Source organism: Petaurus breviceps, unplaced genomic scaffold, assembly GCF_028583685.1.
Source record: "Petaurus breviceps papuanus isolate PSGF00001 unplaced genomic scaffold, PetGlider_PUasm1.0 90721, whole genome shotgun sequence".
In the NCBI taxonomy this organism is placed as follows: domain Eukaryota; kingdom Metazoa; phylum Chordata; class Mammalia; order Diprotodontia; family Petauridae; genus Petaurus; species Petaurus breviceps.
The window spans coordinates 1761364-1784546 of record NW_027187322.1 but is presented as its reverse complement, the minus strand read 5'-3'; the positions used below and the strand labels follow the sequence as shown (position 1 = coordinate 1784546).

The following is a 23183-nucleotide window of genomic DNA, read 5'->3' as shown; positions in this document are numbered from 1 at the left end:
TGCCCCGCCCCACCTCCCCTGGTCTGAGTGTGTGTGTATGTGTGTGTGCTCAGGTGTGCCCCGCCCCACCTCCCCTGGCCTGAGTGTGTGTGTGTGTGTGTGTGTGTGTGTGTATGTGTGTGTGCTCAGGTATGCCCCGCCCCACCTCCCTTGGCCTGAGTGTGTGTGTGTGTGTGCGTGTGCGCGTGCACGCAGATCTAGAGTCACGTGTGTCTTTGGGACTGATTGGAGAGGCTGTGCTCATACACACATGAATGTTCTGGGGCAAACACCTTCCCCTTCCTGTAGTAAATGGTCCTGGCTGACTGTGCTTCCACCACAGGCTCCACAGTGAGGGCTGAGGGCCGAGGTATTGGCCAGACACTGTAGGTCTGGAAGTGCCTTCTGACTCATCCAAGACCGATTCAATTAAACTCAGGGCTGTTTAACTGCAAAGTGTATTTGATTGTCTTTTAATCCTTCAAAAATTGGCCATCTGGGTCTGGTCAAGATGGCGGCCCTGGCTGATTAAATGAAACACGCCACTGCGGTCATGTTGGAGAGCAGCCTTTTCTCCGTGTTTGTGTGTCCAGGGTTGGGTTCCTATGTGTCAGCCTGGGGGTGTTGGAATCTGTGCAGTAGGATTTTGTATGTGTGTTCCTTATAAGGAAAAGCTGTGTTTGTGAAAATTCCAATATGGGATGGGACGAAGGGATGCATGTATGCACGTGTCCATGTGCAGAGTTTGGGTTTGTCTGGGTGTATGTGATGAGGTTTCTGATTGGGTGTGTGGAGTGGGGCTATGTGAGTGCCACATTCAGGAAGCAGAAGTCATGTATGTGGTATGTATCAGGAGTGTGTGGTAAAGATGTGCCTGGTGTCGGGGACATGGTGGAGTTTTATATATGAGTTAAAAGTATGTGGTGGGGATTTGTGTGTGTTCGTGGTATGTAGTGAAGTTGTGTGTTGGCCATGCAGTGACATGGTGTGTGTATGCATGTTGGGTGTAAATGGTAAAGCTGTGTGCATACGCACATCGGGTGTGTTGGCAAGGCTCTGTGTGTGTTGGGACTGTATGTGTGTACACATTGGGTATACACAGTAAAGCTGTGTGCATGCGTGTGTGTGTTGGGGCTATGCCTCACAGTCCCCCGCTCATCCCCCCCTCGGTGCCGCAGGTAAAGGCCCCGAGACGCTCTTTGCTGGACACAAGCTCAATGACAACGAGTGGCACACTGTCCGTGTGGTACGCCGTGGCAAGAGCCTGCAGCTGTCCGTGGACAACGTGACCGTGGAGGGTAGGTGGTGGCTCTGACGTTCTCATCAGCTCCCCCGGGCTCCTGGTCCCACTGGTACTGCCCCTTGCCAAGGGCCCCCCTGGAACTTCTGCTCTGAACCCCCGTTCAAATGATTTGCAAGCCTTTCCTGCCCTCTTTTTCCCATGGACACCTCCTTACCACTGGGTACTCGGGACCCCAGGGCCCTTTCTCAATATCTCTCAGTCTCATGGCTTCAGGAAAGACAGTGTGGTACAGTGGGCAGGGTGCTAGAATTGGAGTCAGAGGGGGTGGGTTAGAACCCCAGCTCTGTTACTTATTGCCTTGTGACCTTGGGTCTCGCTGTGCCTGAGGGTTCTTCTTGATAAACTGAGGTAAGAGGACCTAAGAGGGTCCTTCCACCTCCGAGTTTACAATCTTCTGAGTCTGCTCATTACCCACTCAGCCTGAGCACTTGCCTCTTCCCACCTTTTGGGACGTTGGTGATCTCCTGGGTCAAACGGGTGAACTGGGGTCCGGGGGGGGAACCATGCCAAGAGTTTGTGTGACATCGTGAAAGTACAGGGTTTGAAGCCAGAGAACCTGGGTTCAAATCCAGATTCTACTCCTTAAAGCCTTTGGGGGAGGGGGGATCCCCCTTCTCAGTTCCCCACTCTGTAAGATGAGGGTGGTTGGACTAGGCCAGGGGTTCTTAACTCAGACCCTTGAATCTGTATTTCAATATAATTGCTTTCCTTTGTCATCCTAAGTATTTTATTTTATGCACTTAAGAGCATGCTCTTGAGAAGGGACCCAGAGGCTTCTCCCAGCTGTGAGCATCCTTCCCCAGCCCAGACCTTCCCTTAACCAAACCCTTCCTTCTTCCACTCTGTGCCCCGGAGCAGGGCAGATGGCTGGTGCCCACACGAGGCTGGAGTTCCACAACATCGAGACGGGCATCATGACCGAGCGGCGCTTCATCTCTGTGGTGCCCTCTAACTTCATTGGGCACCTCAGTGGGCTGCTGTTCAACGGGCAGCCCTACATGGACCAGTGCAAAGACGGCGACATCACCTACTGTGAGCTCAATGCCCGCTTTGGCCTGCGGGCCATCGTGGCCGACCCCGTTACCTTTAAGAGTCGGGCCAGCTACTTGGCGCTCGCCACCCTGCAGGCCTATGCCTCCATGCACCTCTTTTTTCAATTCAAGACCACAGCTCCCGACGGGCTTCTCCTCTTCAACTCAGGCAATGGCAATGACTTCATCGTTATTGAGCTGGTCAAGGGGTGAGCAACTGACTTCCCCACCCTGGGTTCTTTCCTCCGGGTCCATGGCCCTCTTACCTTGCATCCCCATGGGAGTATCCTCTGCCCTGGTTGGGCCCCTTTGGTGGCGGAAAGACATGGCATGGATGCCAAGCTGGATGCCCACTGGCCCAGCTCCCCAGTCCATTGCTTATAGGTCTGCCCCCTTTTTCCCTTCAGTGAGTTCTGGGTACCCAAGATGGAACCCAGGGTTCTCCCAAACTATGGGCTCATATGGACCAGAACTAATCTGAGGACTGACCCCAAAGGATCTTTGATTCATTATACTACCCTCCCCCACCTATAAACTCCAAGGAAACCTCCAAAATAAAGCTTAACTCTAGCTTATGTCCAGGTTTTCCCAATTGTAAGAGGGTTCCCAACTCCCATACAAGCACTCAAGATAACAATGCATGTGGGCAGGATGGTTTTGTTTTCACCTCATAAAAATTCAGAAGATACAAAGGACTCAATCAGATACAAAAACTGCACAAAGCACACCCGGTACTTTGTAGGAGAAGGGCTGGAAGCCACCCTGGGAGCCCAGTTATACTACCCCCATTCACTCTCACTCAATTCTATTCCCCTCAGCATTTAGTAAGTGCCCAGTATCTATTAGACACAATGCTAGGAGCCCTGGGGACACAAAGGCAAAAATGAGTCTCCTTTCTCTCCTTTTTCAGTTCACATGTCAATTTGACACTCATTTGTTAGGCGCCAAACTCTGTGCCTCGTCCTGTGCTGGGTACCGGGGTAAAATAAGATGCAAGTGTTTCCCTTAAGGAGCTTCGACTCTAAAGATGTGTGTTCAGGGGATGCTTGAGGAGAGACCCATGCCTTCTGGGAGTCTGGGAGGGCTTCCTGGGGAAGGTCTCTACTCTTAGGGATGCAGACAGTAGGGAAGGATGCCATCTCCAAGCGTGGGGGAATCAGGTGAGGGAAGGCATGGAGATGGAGAGGGAGGGTCAAGAACTGGGTTTCTAGGACCATGGAGAGCAGGAATAGACATCAGGGCAGAAAGAGAGCTTGGGACCAGGGCTTTGTACGCATTGATGTCTTCTGGAGTCTCCCACAATGCTTTCGGTTCCTCTTGGGATCCATGCTTCCTCTCCTTACTCATGGACGTCTTCAGACTTTCCTGAGTTAGAGCACCCGGGGCCTGGGGAGTGATGCATCTCCTGTCCTCCCCAGCCAGCCCAAGTGAAGCACTTCCTGCTCCCATGCCCCTCACCCTGGTGCCAAGTGTTGCTGACAACTCAGCAGGAAAGCCCAGAACTGGTTGTGCTCCTAGGTCCTCTGTCTTGTACAGCTTCCTTCCCTGCTTACCGCACCATGGTAGGCCTCTCCATCCAGTGGCTGGGTGTTCAGAAGTGGAAGTGAGGGGAAAGAGTGGGAATGAAGAGAAGGGAGGTGTCAGAAGATTAGCTTTGAACCCTGCCTCTGTTCCCTGGGCGATCCTCTCTGGACTGTGGCTCCCTCTTCTGTAAAAGGCAGGGAGGTTGGATGTCTTTGAGCACCATCTCAGCTCTGTCCAGGGAATGTCCTGGCTCCACTCCTCCCCCTGGGATACCACTTGCTCCTTCTCTGATGGATAAAGTATCAGATGCTGCAGCCTCCTGGGTACTGGTCCTAGAGTCCCTCGGCCAGCTCCATCTCCCCAGCACAGATTGCCCTGCTTTACTGAATATTTCACAACTCTCTCTTTTGTGACTCTTCCAGGACTTTCAGCAGTACCCTTCCTCTGTAACCTCCTGTAGCTTCCCTGAGTCAAAGGATCCTTCCCCTTCCAGGTCCCTCCTTTGGGGCTCAGGAGCTAATCCTCTGGGGTTCTCTCTCCCAGGAAAGTTACTTTTGCCCTGGGATAGGAGATGCATCCCTGACACTTGTGTTCCCTTGGGCAAATGACTTGTTAAGGGTCCTTGTTCCTTTGGTTTGCTGTCTCCCCACCAGTCACTCCATCGAGAGATCTTCCCATTATCTCTCCTCATCCTTGCCAGCTGCAGGTCCCCTTCTCCGTTCCTTGAATGACTGTAGCTTCTGTTCTTTCTCTACTATTGACATCTTCCCCACATCCTTCTTGGGTCTCTGACCACCACCGCCGCATGTTCTCCTCATGTTCTTAATTAACCCTTTCCTCTCCCCTTGTCTCCTTGACATGAGCCGATGTCTTCTCTCCCTGCCTCGATCAGGTACATCCACTATGTGTTTGATCTGGGGAATGGCCCGTCTCTGATGAAGGGGAACTCAGACAAGCCTGTCAATGACAACCAGTGGCATAATGTGGTGGTATCAAGGGACCCAGGCAATGTGCATACTCTCAAGATTGACTCACGCACAGTCACGCAGCACTCCAATGGCGCCCGGAACCTGGACCTCAAAGGTAAGAGGGCTATCCCTGACCATCCATCACTGTTATTCCCCCATCACTCCCAAGGCCTCTCAAATTTCCTTTTCTGACTGACTCCCAATGTCCCCCCTGTGAACCTCTACCCCCCACTCCCCTGCCATTACCCTCTGTGACATCCCCAGACGTCCCTCCCGGTCATTCTTCTGAGATTCTTCCATCATCTCCTCTGTGACCCACCATCTCCAACCCTAATCCTAAATGCCATTACCCTCATCTTCCCCCACTACCCTGATAGAACTTCCATCAATATCTCTCATGTAGCCCCAAATCTCTCCCTGTGACCTCCATGGTCTCTGATTACCCAGTGGCTCTCCCATGACCTCCCATTTCCCTTCCCCCTTATATTTCTCTCTTGCAATGCCTCATCATCTCCCCCTTGATCCTTTATTGTCCTCTGTAACTCATTCTCATCTCCCCCATGTATCTTTCCACCATCCTTCTAGTATCCCTCTCATCATCCCTCTCTGCGATGTCCCTATCACCCTCTTTGTGGGAACCTCCATTGTCTTTCTTATCACCATTGTTATGTCTCTTGTGACTTCTCATCACCCTGCATCATAAATTCATTTAGCCATCTTTGTGACATTTCATTATTTCCTTCCCACTGTATCTCACAAGACTCCCATGTCATTCATTCCTGTGTCCTCTATCATTCAGTCCTCCCATGATGCTTCCATTATCCCTTCTTGTGATCGGCCCCATCTTTTCTCCCTAAGGCATCCTATGTTCTCCTTCCCATAGACTCTTAATATTCCCTCCCCAAAAATCTCCTCCTTGCATTTCCCAGAATTTCTACCATGGTCCCCTATCATCCTTCCTTTGTGACTGAATGATGGGGATCTTAGATGGAAGTGAATACTACACCTTAGAACCTGGGATAGAGGAGGAGAAAGTTGAGTATATATAGTCCCTAAGATTTGGGGAGAACAGGTTTCAAAGTTTCCAGAAGAAGAATGGGCAGGATACACCATGGGTTAAAATTCCACAGAGGCAGTCAGTTCAGGGGGAGTGGGGAGCTACCAAGGATGAAATTCTGAGGACATGAAAGGGAAATCATTCCAACATGGAGGAAAAGATATATTGATCTAATGAAGCTAATGTGGCTTCATAGTGAGCTCATCACCCAACTTAGAGTTTTAAAATACATATGTGTGTATATAGAGATGGAAACAAGGGTAGCTAGCCTTTTTAGCCAAAAGTTTACCCAAAAGTGACATACTAAGAAGTGCTAATTCTCCAGATGAGCTGAGTCTGACTAGGAAAACTGAGGACCTTGGAAAATGGTTTGGTTTATTTCTTTCACTCATTAATTTTATTGAGGAAAAGAGAAAAATTATAGGAAGATAGGAATGTTACTCATAGTGTATGAGATGGTGATAATAGAGGCCAGAGGGAAGGCAAAGCTACCCAAGTCTTATTTTGTTTTGGTTTTCTCTGCCAAGAAGAATGGTCTTTGGAGTGGGGAAGACAGAGCAAAAATGGCTAATGGGGATTTGACACCCAGGATAAGAAGGAAGATCACAGGAAACACCTGCTGCCCTTGATGAGTATGTCACCAGGTCCAAACTTTAATTGTGGCGTGGTTTTCAAAGACCTGGAGGGGGTGGTATCTGGAGCCACTGTCTGTGACTTTTGCATGATGACACAGAGCAGGAGAGGTTCTTTGAGACTGGAAAAGGGAAAAGAAAAGAATGGAATCTGTAGAGTAGAGGCCAGTGAGCTTCATATCAAGTCCTGGCAAAATTCTCGACTATATTATTAAAGGCAGCATGTGGGAAGAGTCGTGGAGAGCTGTGCCTCTGACACACCTGTGTGACCCTGGGTACATCACCTTACCTCTTACTGTCCCAGGCAACTCTCGGAAACTTTAAATGGGAGAACAATTGGCATTGATAGAGAAAGGTTCCTCTTTGGGAGTCTCTCACATCAATGAGATCACAGATTGGGTCCAGTCAACAAGCATTTATCTAGCATCTAGAGTGTCCCACGCACTATGCTAAGTTCTAAGAGTGAATAAGGGCAAAAACAGCCTCGGCTCCAACTAAATTATTACAATAGGAGTTAGTGAATACTCAGCCAAGAAGCCATGATCACAAGAAGCCAGCAGGACTTCATCAAGGACAAGACAAAGCGGATGAGCCTCATGTTCGACTAACCAAGTAGATTGGGTAATGCTGGAGGTATCATTTACATAGATTAAACCAAAGCATTTGACAGTGTCTCTTATGTTATTCTTTTTTTTTTTTTTAAGCATTCGGGGTTAAGTAACTTGCTCAAGGTTACACAGCCAGTTATTATTTCTGGGTGTGGTGCTGAGTATCTGAGCCCGGATTTGATCCAGGTCATCCCGACACTGGAGCTGGTGCTCTTACTCGCTGAGCCACCTGGCCGCCCCTAAGCAATTGGGGTTAAGTAACTTGCTCAAGGTTACACGGCCAGGTGTTTCTGGGTGGGTGCTAAGTGTCTGAGCCTGGGATTCGATCTCCAGGTCTTCTCAACACTGGATCCGGTGCTCCCACTCGCTGCACCACCTGGCCGCCCCTCTTATGTTATTCTTTTGGAAGAGATGGAGAGATGTGGGCTAATAGAGTTTGGTGGGTTGGTTGATAACTGATAGACTGGCCTGTCTTGAAAAAATAGTCACTAATAGGGGCAGCTAGGTCCTGGAGTCAGGAGGACCTGAGTTCAAATCCTACCTCAGACACTTAATACTCACTAGCTATGTGACCTTGGGCAAGTCACTTAACCACAATTGCCCTGCCTTCCCCTTCCAGAAAGACAGAAATACCCCCAAACTCCTAACAACAACAAAACAAGAAAATAGTCACTAATGGGTTTGATGGAAGGAGGTCTCCAGTGGAGTGCTCCAGGAATCTATGCTTGGTCCTGTGCTTTCATAGGAAATGTAATAGGGATAAATGTGAAGGTTACATATGGATTTGAAGTCAGCCAGCCACACAAGTCCAAGCTTAAGGAGGATTGGCAAAGTAAGTTTGTCCGAAGAAGTTCTGGATGGCAAGGTCAATGGAAACCAGTGTGATGTGGCAGCCCAGAGAGTGTTAGGCTACATTGAGAGAGACCTAATATTCACAGCTCCAGAGGTGATGGTTTCCTCATCCCCTGCCCTGGCCAGACCCACATCTAAAGTTTTGCGTTCAGTTTTGGTTGCTGCAGCCTAGGAGACTCATTGATAAGCTATGTAGGGTCCACATGAGGGCAACCAGGGTCACAAAGGGCCTTGAGAATCATGCATATAAAGACTGATGGAAGAAACTTGGAATATTTACTATAGAGAAGGAAGACTCAGGGGAAATATGGAAGGTGCCTGCTGGTGTGTGATGGGTTTTCATATGGACAGGGATTGAATTTACTCTTCTTGGCCTCTGAGACAAAACTAAGATCCGTGTGGGGAAGCTGCAGAGAGACAGGTTTGGGCTCAATGTCAGGAAAATCTTTCTAGCACTTAGTGCTCCCCTAAAGCTGAATGGGTGGCCTCCGGAGGTTGTGGGCTCCTCTTCATAAGAAGTCTTCAAGCAAAAGCTGGAATCCACTGGTTGAATCAGTTGTATGTGGATTCTTATTGAGCTAAGGGTCGGACCCTCTCATGTCCTTTCTACCTCTGAGACTGCAGTTTTATGTGAATGGAGAGATGGACACAAGGAGTTTGGAGGAGGTAGAATCGACAAGAATGAGCAACTGGTTGGATTCTGGAGGTTGAGGAAGAGTTAGAAGAGTTTGGAATGATTCTGAGTGATTGACCGTGTGCTCAACAGATATAGGAGAGTTTGGAGTAGTGGTGTACTCAGATGAGAAGAGAATGAGTTCTCATTTGGACACTTTGAATTTGAGATGTCACTGGGAGGGACACCCAGGTGGAGATATCTATTAGGCACTTAGTTGGTGATTTAGGACTAGAGTTCAAGACTAAGGAGTCCATATATGATCACTGTACCCATGTGAGCTAATGGGATCACCAAAGGAGAAGATATGGAGGGAGAAGAGGATTCGGTACTGAGCCTTGGTGGGGGCACCTATGCTTAGGGGGCAGGAGATGGATGATGAACCAGTGGGGAAACCTGAGTGGTCAGACAGATAGAAGGAGAACCAGGAAAGCAGCTTCAGGAAATCCAAGGAAGGAAAAAGTATCCAGGAGGCTTGGTGACTGCTAGTGTCAGAAGTTGTAGAAAGAGGATGAGGATATAGAAGAGACCATTGGGTCTAGTAGTTGGGACATCTGGTAACTTTTGAGAATGCCATTTTAATCAAGAGCTGGGGCCAGAAGCCACTTGGCAAAGGTTTAGAAACTTTGAGCTTGTGGCAGAGGAAGTGTTTGTGTGTGTGTGTGTGTGGGGCAAGTCTAGATATTTCAAGGAATTTGGCATTGGAGGGGAGGAAGGGTTTAGGACCATAGCTCATGGGGGCACCAGAGTCAATCAAAGGGTGTTTTTTTTAAGTATTGGAAAGAGCTGGTCATGTTTGTAGGTATCAGGAAGGGAGCCAGGGGAAGAGAGAGATTCAAGGTGAGAAAAAAAATTATCCACAGGCCAACCTCCTGTTAGAGACATGAAGTAATGGCATTGGGTGTAGAAATATCAAAGAATCACAGCATCCCAGAGCTAGAAGAAAGCTGAGAAGCCTGTAGTTCAAGCCACACCTGACCAAGACTCCCTTCTGTGGCAGACCCAAGGAGAGGCCCTTCAGTCTCTTCTTGAAGAACTTTAGGGGGAGTGATCCTACCTCCCAAGTCAGCCCGTTCCACTCCAAGACAATTCTCATTGCTTAGTTTTTCCTTATATAGAGGCAACGTAGGTGCTCACTACCAATATAATCTTGAGCAATTTCCTTTTCCTCTCTAGGCCTCAGTTTCCTCATCTGTAAAATGGACTCGATGGCCTCCAAGGTCCCTCCCAGCTCTGAATCTTAGATTTTTGTGATGCTTATGCTGTGGAAAGAGTTTTGGATTTGGAATCTGGGGACCTGAGTTCAAATCCCAGCTCTGGTGCTGCTTGCTGGTGTGATCTTGGGCAACTATCTTGCCTGTTCTGGGCTTCGGTTTCTCCCTCCACAAATTAAGAAGGTTGCAGGAGGGTGTTATGAACCTAGGCCTAATTTGCCTCTTTATAGATTTTAGCCCAGGAATTGTTCAAGTAGAATGGCTCCCTCTTTCAGAGTCCAGAGCAGAGAAGAGGATAGGTGGAGACATGGGGGTGGGGTGGATTGAGGTGTGGAGAAAGGGAGATCAGGGAGCTCATGATGGATGCCTTCCGTTTTCTTGGTAAAGCAGGAGGTGAGATGCTCTGCTGACCAAGGGAACATGAGGGTATAAAATTCAGGTCCTTCCAAAGCCTTTGTCTGGTTCCATTGGCAGCCATGTGGTCTTGATGGAGAATGCCATCTTCTCCCCCCACCCCCAGCTAGTCTGTATCACTGTCAGTTTCTGCCCAATGGCCCCAGGTGGACTCTTCACCCCTTCCTCATTCAGAGCCCAGGCCCCCTTGCTGGACTGTCTATGAAATTGCTGTTTCCAGTTTAAGAGAAGCCTCTGACATTCCCTGAGCTTGGTGACCAATGAGGCCTCTCTGGGCTCAAGTTACCAGCCCTGTCTTCTCCCCCCTCCCCTTTTTGCATGACGCGGCATCACTTAGCTGCGGGTCTGGGAGCGCTCTTCCAGAATTCCATTACTATCGTTTTCCAATATCAAAAATACTTTGCATATACAGTAAAAATAATAGACATCAAGGAAGGCAAATGACTTCCTCTCATAACTCCCTTCCTTCCTTTGGCTTTCCCATTACTGCACTCCCCTTGCCTTCTCATCTCTAGCTTTTAATTTCTCTGCCCCATATACCTCCCTCTAACCCATTTCTGATACTTCCCGCTTGTGTGGTATTGGGCATATCACACACTAAATGCTTTATTTCTCTGTCTACCTAATTTCCCTGACCTTCAATCTCCTTATCTGTAAAATGAAGGGACTGGTCTGGTTGTCCTCTGAGAACCCTTCCAGCTCCAGCTATGAGCCTTGCTCTAGGGAGAGGAGATGTCCATCATCCTGAGGGATCTGGTGACCAAGCAGGGCTTATGTTGTCTGGTGACTCTCTCCTCATACAGGGCACTCTAGTTACTACAGAGCCATCCCTATCTGGTGGCCCTTGGGCCTGGGCATCAGCTGTATTATAGGTGCCGGGGCTGGATAGGCTAGCTCTGGAGGTTCAAGATATGTCTTTTCTGTGCTGTCATCCACATGGCATGAGCTCAAGTCCTGAGTTTCCTTCTCTGGGGAGGAGCAGGGTGCAGTCCCTGGGTCAGCTGAATGGAGGTGGTGAGGGTCCTGGAGATGCCCTGGGATCACCAGGCAGTTTAGAAAGGAGGCTCTGGGTCTCCTGAAAACATTTGGGGATTTGCACTTTGGGCAATTCCTGGGATGAGGCACCACGGGTGGTCAGAACCCTTAAGCAGCATTGTGGGGAGGTTTTCTGACTCTGGGTCTCCAGCAGTGGGCCCAGGGTTAGGTCAGAACCCTGCTGCCTCCTGAGATGATGAGAGGCCCCAGTGCAGGAATTATTGTCCCCATTTTATAGATAAGAATCCTGAGGCTTAGAGAGGTTAAGGTCTTAGCCCAGGTCTTAGCCAGTAAGTGTCAGGGCAGGATTCAAACCCACCTTTTTCTGATGAGATGGCCTCTGAGGTCCCTTCCTGCCTTAGGTGTCCCATGACTCCAAGCCCAGTCTTCTCTCTATAGCAGCAGCCTCTTTGGTTTGGTCAGAGCATGCCCAGAAAAAGGAAACTCAAAGCAAGGACTGAACACTGCTCCCCTGCCTGGGCCCAGAACAGCCTCCAGGTTGGCCCGAATCCTAATCAATGAGTCAATGACAACCACTGCTGTTTCCAAGAGCACTGTGAACACTTTCCCCACAACAGCTTCGGGAAGGATGTAGTCCAAATCTCCTTAGCCTCTTTTTGTGAAGAAGACAGAGGCCCGGAAAGCTGAGGGTACTTAACTAGGGCCAAACAACCAGGAGCAGAGGCTGAATTCGAACCCAGCCCCCCCCCCCCAGAACACCTTGGCTCCCCATGTCCTGTGAGGTCCCTTCTAGCTAAGCCAGGCTCCTGTGGTCGCCTCCACCACACTGAGTCAGCTCTCTGTTACCCATGCAAATGTGGGGGCCGTGGCAGTGGGTAGAGGTGTGGGCTGGCAGAGCTGCAAAGGGCCAAAAATAGCACTGTCAGCTTGTCTTTGGGAGGACGGCATTTCATGATGCTTGGGGCAGTGGGACTGGTCTCCTGGTTACATGTGGATGAAGGGTTTGATGGGGCCCAGTAGTAGCATTCAATTCACTGAGTCTCAGGGTCAAAAGGGACCTCTGAGGTCATCTAGTCCCACCTGCCCTTGAGTGGAAATCTCTGCCCCATCCCCTACAAGTGGCCCTCAGTTTCCCTTTCTTTACAATGAAGTGGTTGGTTAGACTGCATGATCTCTAAGGATGCTGGCAATGATCCTGTCCATCCAGCTTTTTCCTGATGACCTCCAGTGACAGGGAACTCATTACCTCTCAAGGTAGCTCACTCTACTTAGGGACAGTTCTCATCGTTGGGAAGGTTTTACTGCTAGCAAGCCTCAGTTGACCTCCCCGACAACTTCGCTACTATTTATACCCTTTGGGTAAGGCAAGTCTGATCCTTCTTCCAAATCAACCAAACACGGGTGTCCCATGACTAAGGGAGGTGGGAGCATTGAGGCAGAAGTGATACCTTTGGAGACAACTGGTTGCTCAGTGAATAGAGCCTGGAATCAGGAATCCAAGTTTAAATCTGGCCTCAGACACTTACTGCCTATGTGACCCTGGGCAAGTCACTAGACCCTGTTTATCTCAGTTTCCTCATCTGGAAAATGGAGATAATAATAGAACTGATCTCCCACGGTTGTTGTGAGGGTCAAATGAGACAATAATTTCGAAGTGCTTAATACAGTGCCTGGCACATAGTAGGTGAGTTTATTCCCTTCCCTCCCACACCTTTACCACAGATAGTTGACAGGTTAATGATGGAGAAATGAATGTTCATCAGACCCCAACTCTCCCCTTCTGGGGGCTTTGCAGGAAGACTGAATAAGGCTGTGCTTGTGGGGCAGGGGAGACTCTGCTATAGACTTGGGGAAGAGATTGATGGGGAAGGAGGAGGGGCATAGGAGAGACAGGAAGAGCAGGGATGGGGGTGGAGGGAAGAGGGACTTTGAAAGGCTCTGATTACTAGCGGAACTGGAAGCAGGGGGGGAGAAAGTGCAGCGCTGGCTCCTCCAGCTGCTTTCCCCTCCCTCTTGGGACCCATGCACCTGGGCTCCTCTGGGAAAGAAGGGGAAGCAGACAGATGGTGAAGCAGAGAAGGAAAGAAGGAAAGGGAACAGGACACCAGGCTCTTGGGAAGGGAGTAAGGATTTTGAGGCAGGATGCCTAGGTCCTGGGTAGGGTATGTGTATGTGGAGAGAAATTAGGACCAGGGGGAAGGGTGCTTGGCATCTGGAAGGGTCCTGGGGGCTAAGACATAGGATGTTTGGGTTCTGGGTGGGGAAGAGGGATGGATAGGGAAATGGGGACTTGGAGGAAGGATGTTTGGGATATGGAAGGGTTTTGAGGGTTGAGAGGCATACTGCCTGGGTTTGGGGAGGACATTGGGAAGTAGGAAGTACACTGCCTGGGTCCTGGGGCCCCACGCTCCAGCCCCGGCCCCTCCTGCCCCTGCAGGAGAGCTGTACATTGGTGGTCTGAGCAAGAACATGTTCAACAATCTGCCGAAGCTAGTGGCCTCTCGGGATGGCTTCCAGGGCTGCTTGGCCTCGGTGGACCTCAATGGCCGCCTCCCAGACCTCATCGCTGACGCCCTGCACCGGATCGGGCAGGTGGAGAGGGGCTGTGATGGTGAGCATGGGCAGGGTCTGTGGACTGGGACCACACGCCCGAGCAGCCTGACTGAAGACTCCCTTAGCCTGGGACAGTGGGGGGACAGGGGCCCCAAGGCTCCAGTGGGGAATCTTGGGGCCCCCTAACCTGGGGAGTAGTGGCGGGACAGGGACCTCAGGGAGTCCTCAGGGTTGGGGAAAGGGCCAGAAAGGCAATGGGATGGAGAGGTGCCAGGACACTTGGCTCCAAGTCCTTCTGTTGCATGCTTCCCTCTCTGGGCCTGTTTCCTCTTTTCTACAAGGAAGGGGTTTGAGCAGGTGCCCTCTGAGATCTGCCCAAGAAGCTTCAGGCTTCACTAGCCCCAAGCCACACTAGTGGTGCCCTCTGGTGGGCCCAAAGGCCGGTTTCCCTCTCTGCACCCAGAGCAGGTAGAGCTCCTCTGTGAAGATGCTGCATGGGGGTTTGGGGGGGAGCTGCTCCCCAGTGAGCTGAACCTCGGGGTGTGTCCCTCCCTCCCTCTCTGCTACTCCCAGGCCCCAGCACCACCTGCACCGAGGACTCCTGTGCCAATCAGGGCGTCTGCCTGCAGCAATGGGACGGCTTCACCTGTGACTGCACCATGACCTCCTATGGTGGCCCCATCTGCAATGACCGTAAGTTGGCTGGGGGTTGGAGAGCCGCTGCTCACGCCTAGTTCTCAGAGGGTGGGGATGGGGGGGAGTCTGAGCCCTCCCTCAGGCCACCTCTGCTTCATACAGTAGTAGTCTGGGCTTGCTGCTGCTGCCTAGCACCTCTGCTGAGAGAGGGAGAGGGTGAGCCCACCCAGCATGCAGCTAACATGCCAACCTTGACAGGGGGGGTTCTCTGCCTGGAGAGTGCCCTGAAATCCTAGCAGCAGTGAAACAGGACCAGAGGACTGCTTGTATCTGTGCACACATGTATATACGCACACTCACTCAGGGTATACACACACACGTATGTACATATGTGCTAGGGGTGTTGGTACAAATGTGCATGCAAGACACTTAGGCACTCATGTACAGGCATCAGTCAATCAACAAGCATTTATTAAGCTCCTACTGTATACTAGGCATTCTGCTACATACCAGGGATGCAAAGACAGTCCCTGCCTTTACGGTGCTCACATACTACCAAAGGAGACAATAGATGCATATACAAAGTATTTACCAATTAAATACAAGGACATCTTTGTGGGGGGGAGGTGGAAGGTAAGGTACCAGCAGCTGGGGCAATCAGGGAGGGCTTCATGAAGGAGGTAGCTTCCAAGCTGAGCTGTGAAGGAAGATGAGGCATGGGGAACTTAATAAGTTCATGGAGGTAGGAACTGGTATGTCATGTGGCTGGAAGGTAGAGGGAATGAAGAGAAAGTACATGATGTAAGATGGTACAGGGCTTTAAATGCCAAACAGAGGGATATTTTATCCCCGTGGCACTAGGGAGCCAGTGGAGGTTTTTGAGCAGGGTAATAACACAGTCAGGTCTAAGTTTTAGAAATCTGGCCTTGGTGTGGAAAGAGATCAGAAACCTCAAAGATCACTCAGGAGGTGACTGTAATAGTTCAGAGGAGAGGTGATAAGGGCTCAGCTAGAGTGGTGGCTGTGTGCAAGGGAAGGAGCTAAGAGGAAGTCAAATGGGCAAGGTCTTCAAACTGACAGGATTGATGGGGGTGAGGAGGAGTGAGTCAAGTTAAGAAATGCCTGCTATGGACCAGGCACTGTGCTAAGTGCTAGGAATACACAGATGGGGGAGAGAGAAAAAGAGAGATAGACAGACACACAGACAGACAGTCAGAGACAGAGAGAGACAGAGACAAAGAGAGAGAAACAAAGACAGAGAGGAGAGACAGAGAGGAGAGAGATAAAGAAAAGAGAAGAGAGACAGAGACAGAGACAGAGACACAGAGAGAGAAGGAGAAAAAGAAGAAGAAGAAAAAGGAGAAGGAGGAGAAGGAGAAGGAGAAAGAGGGAGAGAAAGGAAGAGAGAGAAAGGAAGGAAGAAAAAAGAAGGGATAGAGAGAGAAAGGAAGAGAAAGAGAGAAAGGAAGTAAGAGAAAGAAAAGAAGGGAGAGAGAAAGAGTCCTCCTGCTTTCAAAAAGCTTACATTCTAAAGGTGGAAGACCACACATAAAAGGAAGCTGAGCGGATGTGAGGGGAGGCAGGGAAAGGCATCCACCTGGAAACATGGAAGTTCAGAGAGGAATGAGGACATGGCTGGTGTAGGCACTTTCTTTAAAATGGAGGTTCTAGCCCACCTCAACAGAAACAGGAAAGATCAGAAGAAAGAGCGTTCTGGGGGGAAGCTAATACGCTCATTTGGAATAGTTTGAGATGCCCAATCATCTAATGGTCAGTTGGAGATGTGGCACTGAAGCTCAAGAGAGTCTGGGGCTGGATGTCTGTGTCATTTCCATTGAACCCACGAGAGCTGATGAGATCCAGAGGGAGGGAGTGTGGAGAAGGAAGAGGACTGGGCCCACGGCAGCAATGGGGTAACGCCCACAGAGAGGGGAGATGATCCCATAAAAGGAGACAGAGAAGGGCTGGCCGAACACACGCTTTCACTGGTGCATACACACCTGAGCAAATGCATGCAGACACCAGCACAGACACGCACATGCATGGCCGTCCGTGTGTATTCATGCACCCTGACCACTCGCTGGTCCAAGCCCTCCCTCAGGCCACCTCTGCCCCATATGGTGGCAGTCTGAGCTTCCCCAGCCAAGGTGTGCAGGGGGAGCCGGCTGCTTCCTGTCCCCGCTGGAGGTCAAGCTGTCGCTGCTCCCTCTTGGTTCAATGCAGTTATATCCAGGAGGCTTCGACTAAGCTCCTACCACATGTGCTCAGTGCCAAGGATAGACACGAACAAAATGGGTCCTGCTTTCAAGGTGCTTCCGTCCTGCTCTGAACCGCCCCCCCCCCCGGCCACATCATCCCCCAGTCAGCCCCTCATCTCCTTGGCACTTACTTGCTCAGCTGGCTCCTCCCCTGACAAGGTCAGCCTGAGCAGCTGGTGGGGACACAGAGGGAGGCAGCTGTGTTCCTGTGCACGTCTGGCTGTGCTTCCACTGGGGCAGGGCCCCCCAAAGATCTCAGCTCTCATTCTTGCAATGTCATTGACCTTTCTCGTGACTGGGGTTTGGGCAGTGGAGACGCTAAGAGGCTACAGCCTGTGCAGAGAAGGGCTGGGGCATGGCGGGAGTGGCTTGGTTCTTCTCTCTTGGGATGGGAAGCCTCTGGTCCCATGACACTTGCCACCAAAGATCCTGTCTATAGTCAGATCTTGTTGGAGCAAGGACTCCTGGGCCAAGGGAGGATGGACGAGCAGAGGGCCCTGCCTCTGGCTTGACCTTCTCTGATGGGGGTACGAGGACTTAGACGGCTTGGGTGTTAGCTCCAGATCTAGCACTGTTACTGTAGGGCCTCTGATCTGGGCTCCATTTTCCTTGTCTGAAAAGCTTTTGGTAGATGGCAGGTCCTGGGGGGTGGTCTGCACGAAGTGGCTGCTGGGGGCCTTTCCTGGCTCTGGCATTCTGAGTCTGTGCCCACCCAGAGCCTACAAACTGGAGGAGTTTGCCCCCTGCTGGTCCCACACTTGAGAGGGACTAGTGGGAGGAGGCAGGAGGCTGCCTTCAGTTAGGGAGTGCAAGCACATCACCTCACCCCAGTGAGCCTGCGGTCGACATTTGTAAGTGGAGTGGAAGGGCAGAAGGGCAAAGTCTTGATAGGGCCCATTGTCCTGCACTTTCTGGTCGTACTGGAATGAAGTGTAGATGTGGGCCAGCTGCCTTTGAGTTATGTATAATGAGAAAAACCTTGGATTTGGAACTGAAAGATCTGTATTCAAATCCTGGCTACTATTTACTAGCTTCATGACCTCGGGCAAATTATTTCTGTTTGCCTCAGTTTCCTCAACTGTAAATGAGAGGTTTGGAATCTGAGGCACCTTCCAGCTCTAAGTTATAGGATCTCACATCTTGCCCTCTTTCAAGGGATAGGAGGGGCTGAAGACCATGGGCCAGACAAGCAGGCTGGCTGGGCTCTTGGGAGAGGGAAACTGGGCAGCTGGGACATGGGAGCAGAGTGTTTCACCAGCACAATGCGCTGGAGTGAATGGCTCTTGTGTGTGTGTGTGAAGGGAGCTATAGAGAAGATGGGTCCAGCCTATCCAGAGTAAGCTTGCTGCTTGTCGGACCTCCCATCCAAAACAGAGTGTTGCTATTTGTTCTCTTGGAAAGGTGGGGATTGCATCTAGGGACATCCCAACAACCTACCTTGGTCTCCCCCATTCCCCATGCCCACCCCTACTCCACAGAGCGCAAGCCTCTCATCCTCTGCCTCTCCTGTTGGCTTGTATTTTGGTTTGGGGCATTTCCCCTTTGGCATTGTGGGAAGAATATTGTGTGAAGAGTCAGAAGATATAGGTTCAAAGTCTGTTTTGGAGGTTTAGTACTTTGTGCCCTTGAGTGAATCCCCTCCCCTGGCCTCAGTTTCCTCATCTGTAAAATGAAGGCATTGGACTTGATTGCCTCTGAGGCCCTCCAGGCTCCAGAGTTGGGATCCTAACTCACACCGTCGATTTGAGCAAAAGTTCGGTTCATATCTTGGTCTCAGTTTCCCCATATATAAAATGAAAGAGTCAGATAAGACTTGATGGGTCCTGTCCACCTCTATGTGAATAATCCTTTCCCACCAGTGTTATGGGAGCCTAGGAATCAGCCTGAGGACCACAGAGGCCCAAGTGGAGATTTTGTCAGATGCAAAGGTGGCAGGACAAAATGGAGAGCACCCTGCCCTGAAAGTCAAAGGACCTGGCTTCAAATCCTGGCTCCCCCATTTGGGGACCACTTGGGTGCCTTGAAGCAAGCCTTTTCCTCTCTGTACTTCAGTTTCCACATCTATAAAATGACTGGATTGACTCAGGTGATTTCTGGGGTCCCTTCCAGCTCTGAACCTTATGATCATGAAGTCACAGAAGGGTAGAGGAGAGACCTATACCAATACCACTCCAGGCTCTGGACTCACTTGGCTCTGGGGACTGGCTGGGAGGGATAGAGGGCATTAGGCATAGTAGTTTTGGGGGAGCAAAATAAGGAGCCCAGTGCAGCTCTCATTGGAGACCTCCCCACTAGAAGGAAGTTCGGGGTTTGGGGATCCTGTCTTTGCTGAAGCATTGGTGGGGGTGCCTTCTGTCCTTCCAGGGCTTTGAGGCATCAATTTTCAAGTGGCCAGGCTGTCAGGGGATGAAGCAGGGAGATTAAAGATGTGGGAGCTTATTTGAGGGAAGACTTTGAGATAGGCCTTACGTGAGGGAATCCAGCATTGTTGGGAGTGTGTATAGAAAAATCAAGTCCTTCCCCCTCATTTCTCAGGGAATGGAGATAGGTGGGCATGAAGGGAGTTCTGAAGGTAGGGCTTTGGTCAGGTAGGATTTGCAGGAACACTTCAAAATCAAGCCCTTCCCAGTTTATTGCCTCAGTTTCCCCACTAGTAACCTAAAGGGCACTGGGAGGCATTGCGGCATAGTCAATGAAACAAGAAAGACTTCTTAGTTGCCTGCCAAGTGCCAGCACTGTGCTGGTCATTGGGTATACATCGATAAAGTTGGGACTAATACTGCCTACCAAGTGCCAGCACTGTGCTGGTCATTGGGTATACATCGATAAAGTCGGAACTAATACTGCCTACCTTCAAGGATCCAGATCAGAAATGTGTGCAGATCCCTACATTTCCTTTTCTTTTGACTAGATCTGACTTCTCACTTCATCAGCTCTGGGTGAGGAGGTTTCTCTAGCACCAACTCTGTCTGGAGTCTTGGACAGCTGCCTGGGGCACTGGCAAGTTAAGCGACTTGTCCAAAGTTGCAAGTATCAGGGGTGAGACCAGAACTCAGGTCTTCCTGAATCTGAGGCCAGAGCTCTACCCACTCTACACCAAGACTCCCCCCTGTGGACAAGCACCTGCAAACTGAATGTCAGTTAAATGCAAGGTCGTTTTAGGAGGGAGGGCACTGTCACCTGGGCAGGGGTGGGGTGGGAAGGGTCTGCTGATGGTGGCCGTTCAGCTGAGTCTGGAGGGAAGTAAGGGCTTCTACTAGAGGAGGTGAGGTGGTAAACTCCAGACATCGGGGATAACCAGTGCAGAGATGGTGGGTCATGTGTGAGGGACAGTTTAGGAAAGAGAGCTGGTCTTGGACTCCAGCATTGATTTCCAAGACCATCTAGACCACAGACTAACCTTATGACCTGGACCATCTGAGTTCAGATCTGGCCTCAGACAGACAGCTATTAGCTGTGTGACCCTGGGCAAGTCACTTCACCTCACCTGTAAATAGGGGCCATATTGGAGAAGGAAATAGCAAACCACTCCAGTATCTTTGCCAAGAAAATCCCAAATGGGGTCACGAAGGGTCAGACACGACTGAACAAGTCCAATTTACCCATTTTACAGATGAGGAAACAGGAGTGAAATGATTTGCCCAAGGTCACATGTAGGGACATACTGCAGAGCTGGAAGGCCATCTAGTCCAAGTTCCTGATTTTTAGAGATAAGGAAACTGAAGGTTTTTCGCTTTTATCGTCCGACCTTACAACTACCCTGGGAGGTGGGAGCTACCTGAAGTATTAACTTTTTACAGATGAAGAAACAGGTTCAGTGACCGTTGGTGACCTACCAGTGCTCACATGGAGCAGGAGTGAGAGGTGGGACTCGAGCCTTGGTCCCTCTTGCGCTATCCCACTCAATAGAAAGGGAACGGGGGTGGGGGAGATGCGTTGGCTGGAAGCGGCTCTGGGCTCCTCTGGGACCTGGCCAGGCAGGAAGCTCCCAGTGCGGGGTGGAGGTTGGGGCTGGGACTCGGTTTGCACGGAAGCACATATTCCTCCCCAGGGAGGGGGAAACTGAGGCAGTCCGAGGGTAAGGGGAGAACAAGGGTATCGAGAGCTGCCATCCTAAAAATGGGCTTCGGGCCCCCTCCCCCACCCCGCCCGCTCTCACACACATCTGGGCATGCTCGCTGCCTCTTTCTCTCGGCCTCCATCCTCCTGCAGGCACTCGGGCTCTCTGGGTGTCTGCCTGGCTGTTTCTCCTTCTCTGACCCCCTTTATGTCTCTGTAACTCTCGGTGTCTCTGCATCAGCGCCCTCCACGTCTCTTCCCCTTGCCCCCTTCAGGAGCTCCCCCCGGCCCGGCCGCCTCCCTCCCTCCCTTCCTCTCCTTCCCTCCACCCCGGTCTCTCTCCTCCGGTTCCCACTCGCTGGTATTGATTGGCCTCCAGGCGGTTCCCCTTCCTCTGCTCTCACCACCGGCTCCTCCCTCCCTCCCTCCGGGGCCATAAATTTGCTGGCGGCTCCTTCGAGCTGTGTCAGTCAATATTCCAGAGCCCAAGGCTTTGGGGATGAGGAAAACGGGGGTGGGGGTGGCGGTGGGGAGGGGACAGGGCCCAAACTTGCTCCACCGTCGCCCTTCCCCCCACCCCCGGGGACTCATCCTTCATACGGTACCGGTACCGGAGGGGAGCCTGGGACTCCCTTCCTCTTCCCTCCTTCCCTCCACCCACGCAGCTTTTTTACATCTCAGGGTACCAGCTCTCGAAGGCTGAGGACCCAGAAGTCCTGGAGCTTTCTGAGCAGTGGACGCTAAGGGGCTCCCCCTCTCCACTGGGGGAAGAGTACTCCAGGTGGGGCTCTTCTGGTCTTTGTTTTTTCCTCTCCAGAAATGAATTTGAAATAGATAAGAACGAAACCAGCCCCTATAGGTTCTTCCCCACCCTTTCCTCCTGTCTCCTCTTTCTCCCGTTCTCCCTCCAGCCCCTTTCTTTCATTCTGTCCCTTCCCTCTTCTCTGCACTCTCTCTCGCTCTCTGTCTCTGCCCCCCTTCTCTCTCTTCTCTCTTCTTACACTTTGGGTCCTCCTCTTTCTCTTACTCCACTCACCTCCCCTTCTCCTTCTGTCAAGGTAGGGCTTAGGAGCTACCCACTAGCCCTCAGTGATAGTGGGAATGGGGAATGAACAGTAAAAGCTCCGTCTCCTCAGACTCTCCTCACCCACCCACCCTGTGACTTGGAGCCAGAAGGTTCAGTGTGGAATTCATTTCCCTCCTTTCCAGCTATGTGACTGTAGGCAAGTCACGTAATGTAACTGGACCTCAGTTTCCTCATCTATACATGACTGATGGAGAGGTTGATAAAAAAAAAAACCCTGATAAATTGACTCCCCCGATTAATTTGATGACATCATGGGGTGGGGCCTTTGTCAGGAAGGGACAGCTCTCACAAAACTGGGCATGCTGTTTTTTTTTATTACCACCCTCCAAATGAGGGGGTTGGACTAGATGCCCTCTGAGGGCCCTTCCAATTCCAAAGGTTTATGATTCTCTGACCTCTTTATCCTGGGGAAAGGAGGGCAGAGCTGAAGGCTTGGTACCAGTGTATGGGGAGAGGAAGAGGGTTTGGGGAGCAAACGGGGTGATCCTCCACTCACCATGGGCACAAGGGCAGGGGAAGAGAACACTCCAAATAGGCAAATACTATAGGTTGGCAGATACCCTAACTGAGGCACAGTCTTTAAGGGGAAAGGGTGGGGGGACATATGGCTATGGGCCAGAGTGAGTTAGGAGGGGTCAGCCAAGGGAGGCAGAAAACTGACCAGGCAAAAACTGCTCCTCCACTGACAGTATAGGGTTTGGTTGAAAGGGAAACTAGGTAGGGTTGGTAGGGCTACTTTAGAGTCTGAGGTGGGGAAGGACTCAGAGAGGGGCAGGGGACATGATGCCAATGCAGAAGAGAACTGGGTCATCAGCACCCCCCCCCCACACACACACACATACACACCATGCATGTCACGGTGTGATGGCTGGGGCAGCATATGTTCGTGCCTGGACCCAGGAGGAGGCTGCGGGGCCATGCCTGGGTGTGCGGGTCTGCACGTGGGTCCCCGTGGGCCACCTAGTGGGGGTGCACACAGACCTTGCCTTTACATGTGTGCACGCCAGCTTGTACCCACAGCCCAGGGTTTGTGTACGTGTGCATGGCAGAGGCTGGGTTGCTGCACACTCGTGGCCAGGGATGGGAGGTAGGGTGGGAAGGTGTGTTCTGATGTGCCTCTAGCCCGTGGCGGGGAGAGGGGAGGAATGGAGGGAGACTTAAGGTATAGTCAGATCTGAGGGGAGAGGGGGAGGAGGAAGGGGAGGGGCAGGGGCAGGAAAGGGACAGCATCAGCCCTGTTCAATTATTCAGCAGGGCCCTTGATCGGTAGGAGAAGGGGGAAAGGGAGAAAGCGCTACAGAGGGAGCCCAGGGTAGGGGGTGGGGGTGGAGAGGAGAGG

General features: G+C 51.2%; 1 protein-coding gene across 3 annotated transcripts in view; it reads left to right on the top strand.

Moving 5' to 3' along the window:
* The window catches only part of NRXN2 (neurexin 2), a 162205-nt gene that overhangs the window by 71110 nt on the left and 67912 nt on the right, over positions 1 to 23183 (top strand). For all 3 annotated transcript variants that reach the window (XM_069066260.1, XM_069066259.1, XM_069066258.1), the window contains 5 exons: positions 1158 to 1277; positions 2141 to 2522; positions 4730 to 4920; positions 13689 to 13862; positions 14378 to 14497. In XM_069066260.1, the coding sequence (XP_068922361.1) occupies positions 1158 to 1277; positions 2141 to 2522; positions 4730 to 4920; positions 13689 to 13862; positions 14378 to 14497 (987 nt within the window). The remainder of the gene's footprint in view (positions 1 to 1157; positions 1278 to 2140; positions 2523 to 4729; positions 4921 to 13688; positions 13863 to 14377; positions 14498 to 23183) is intronic.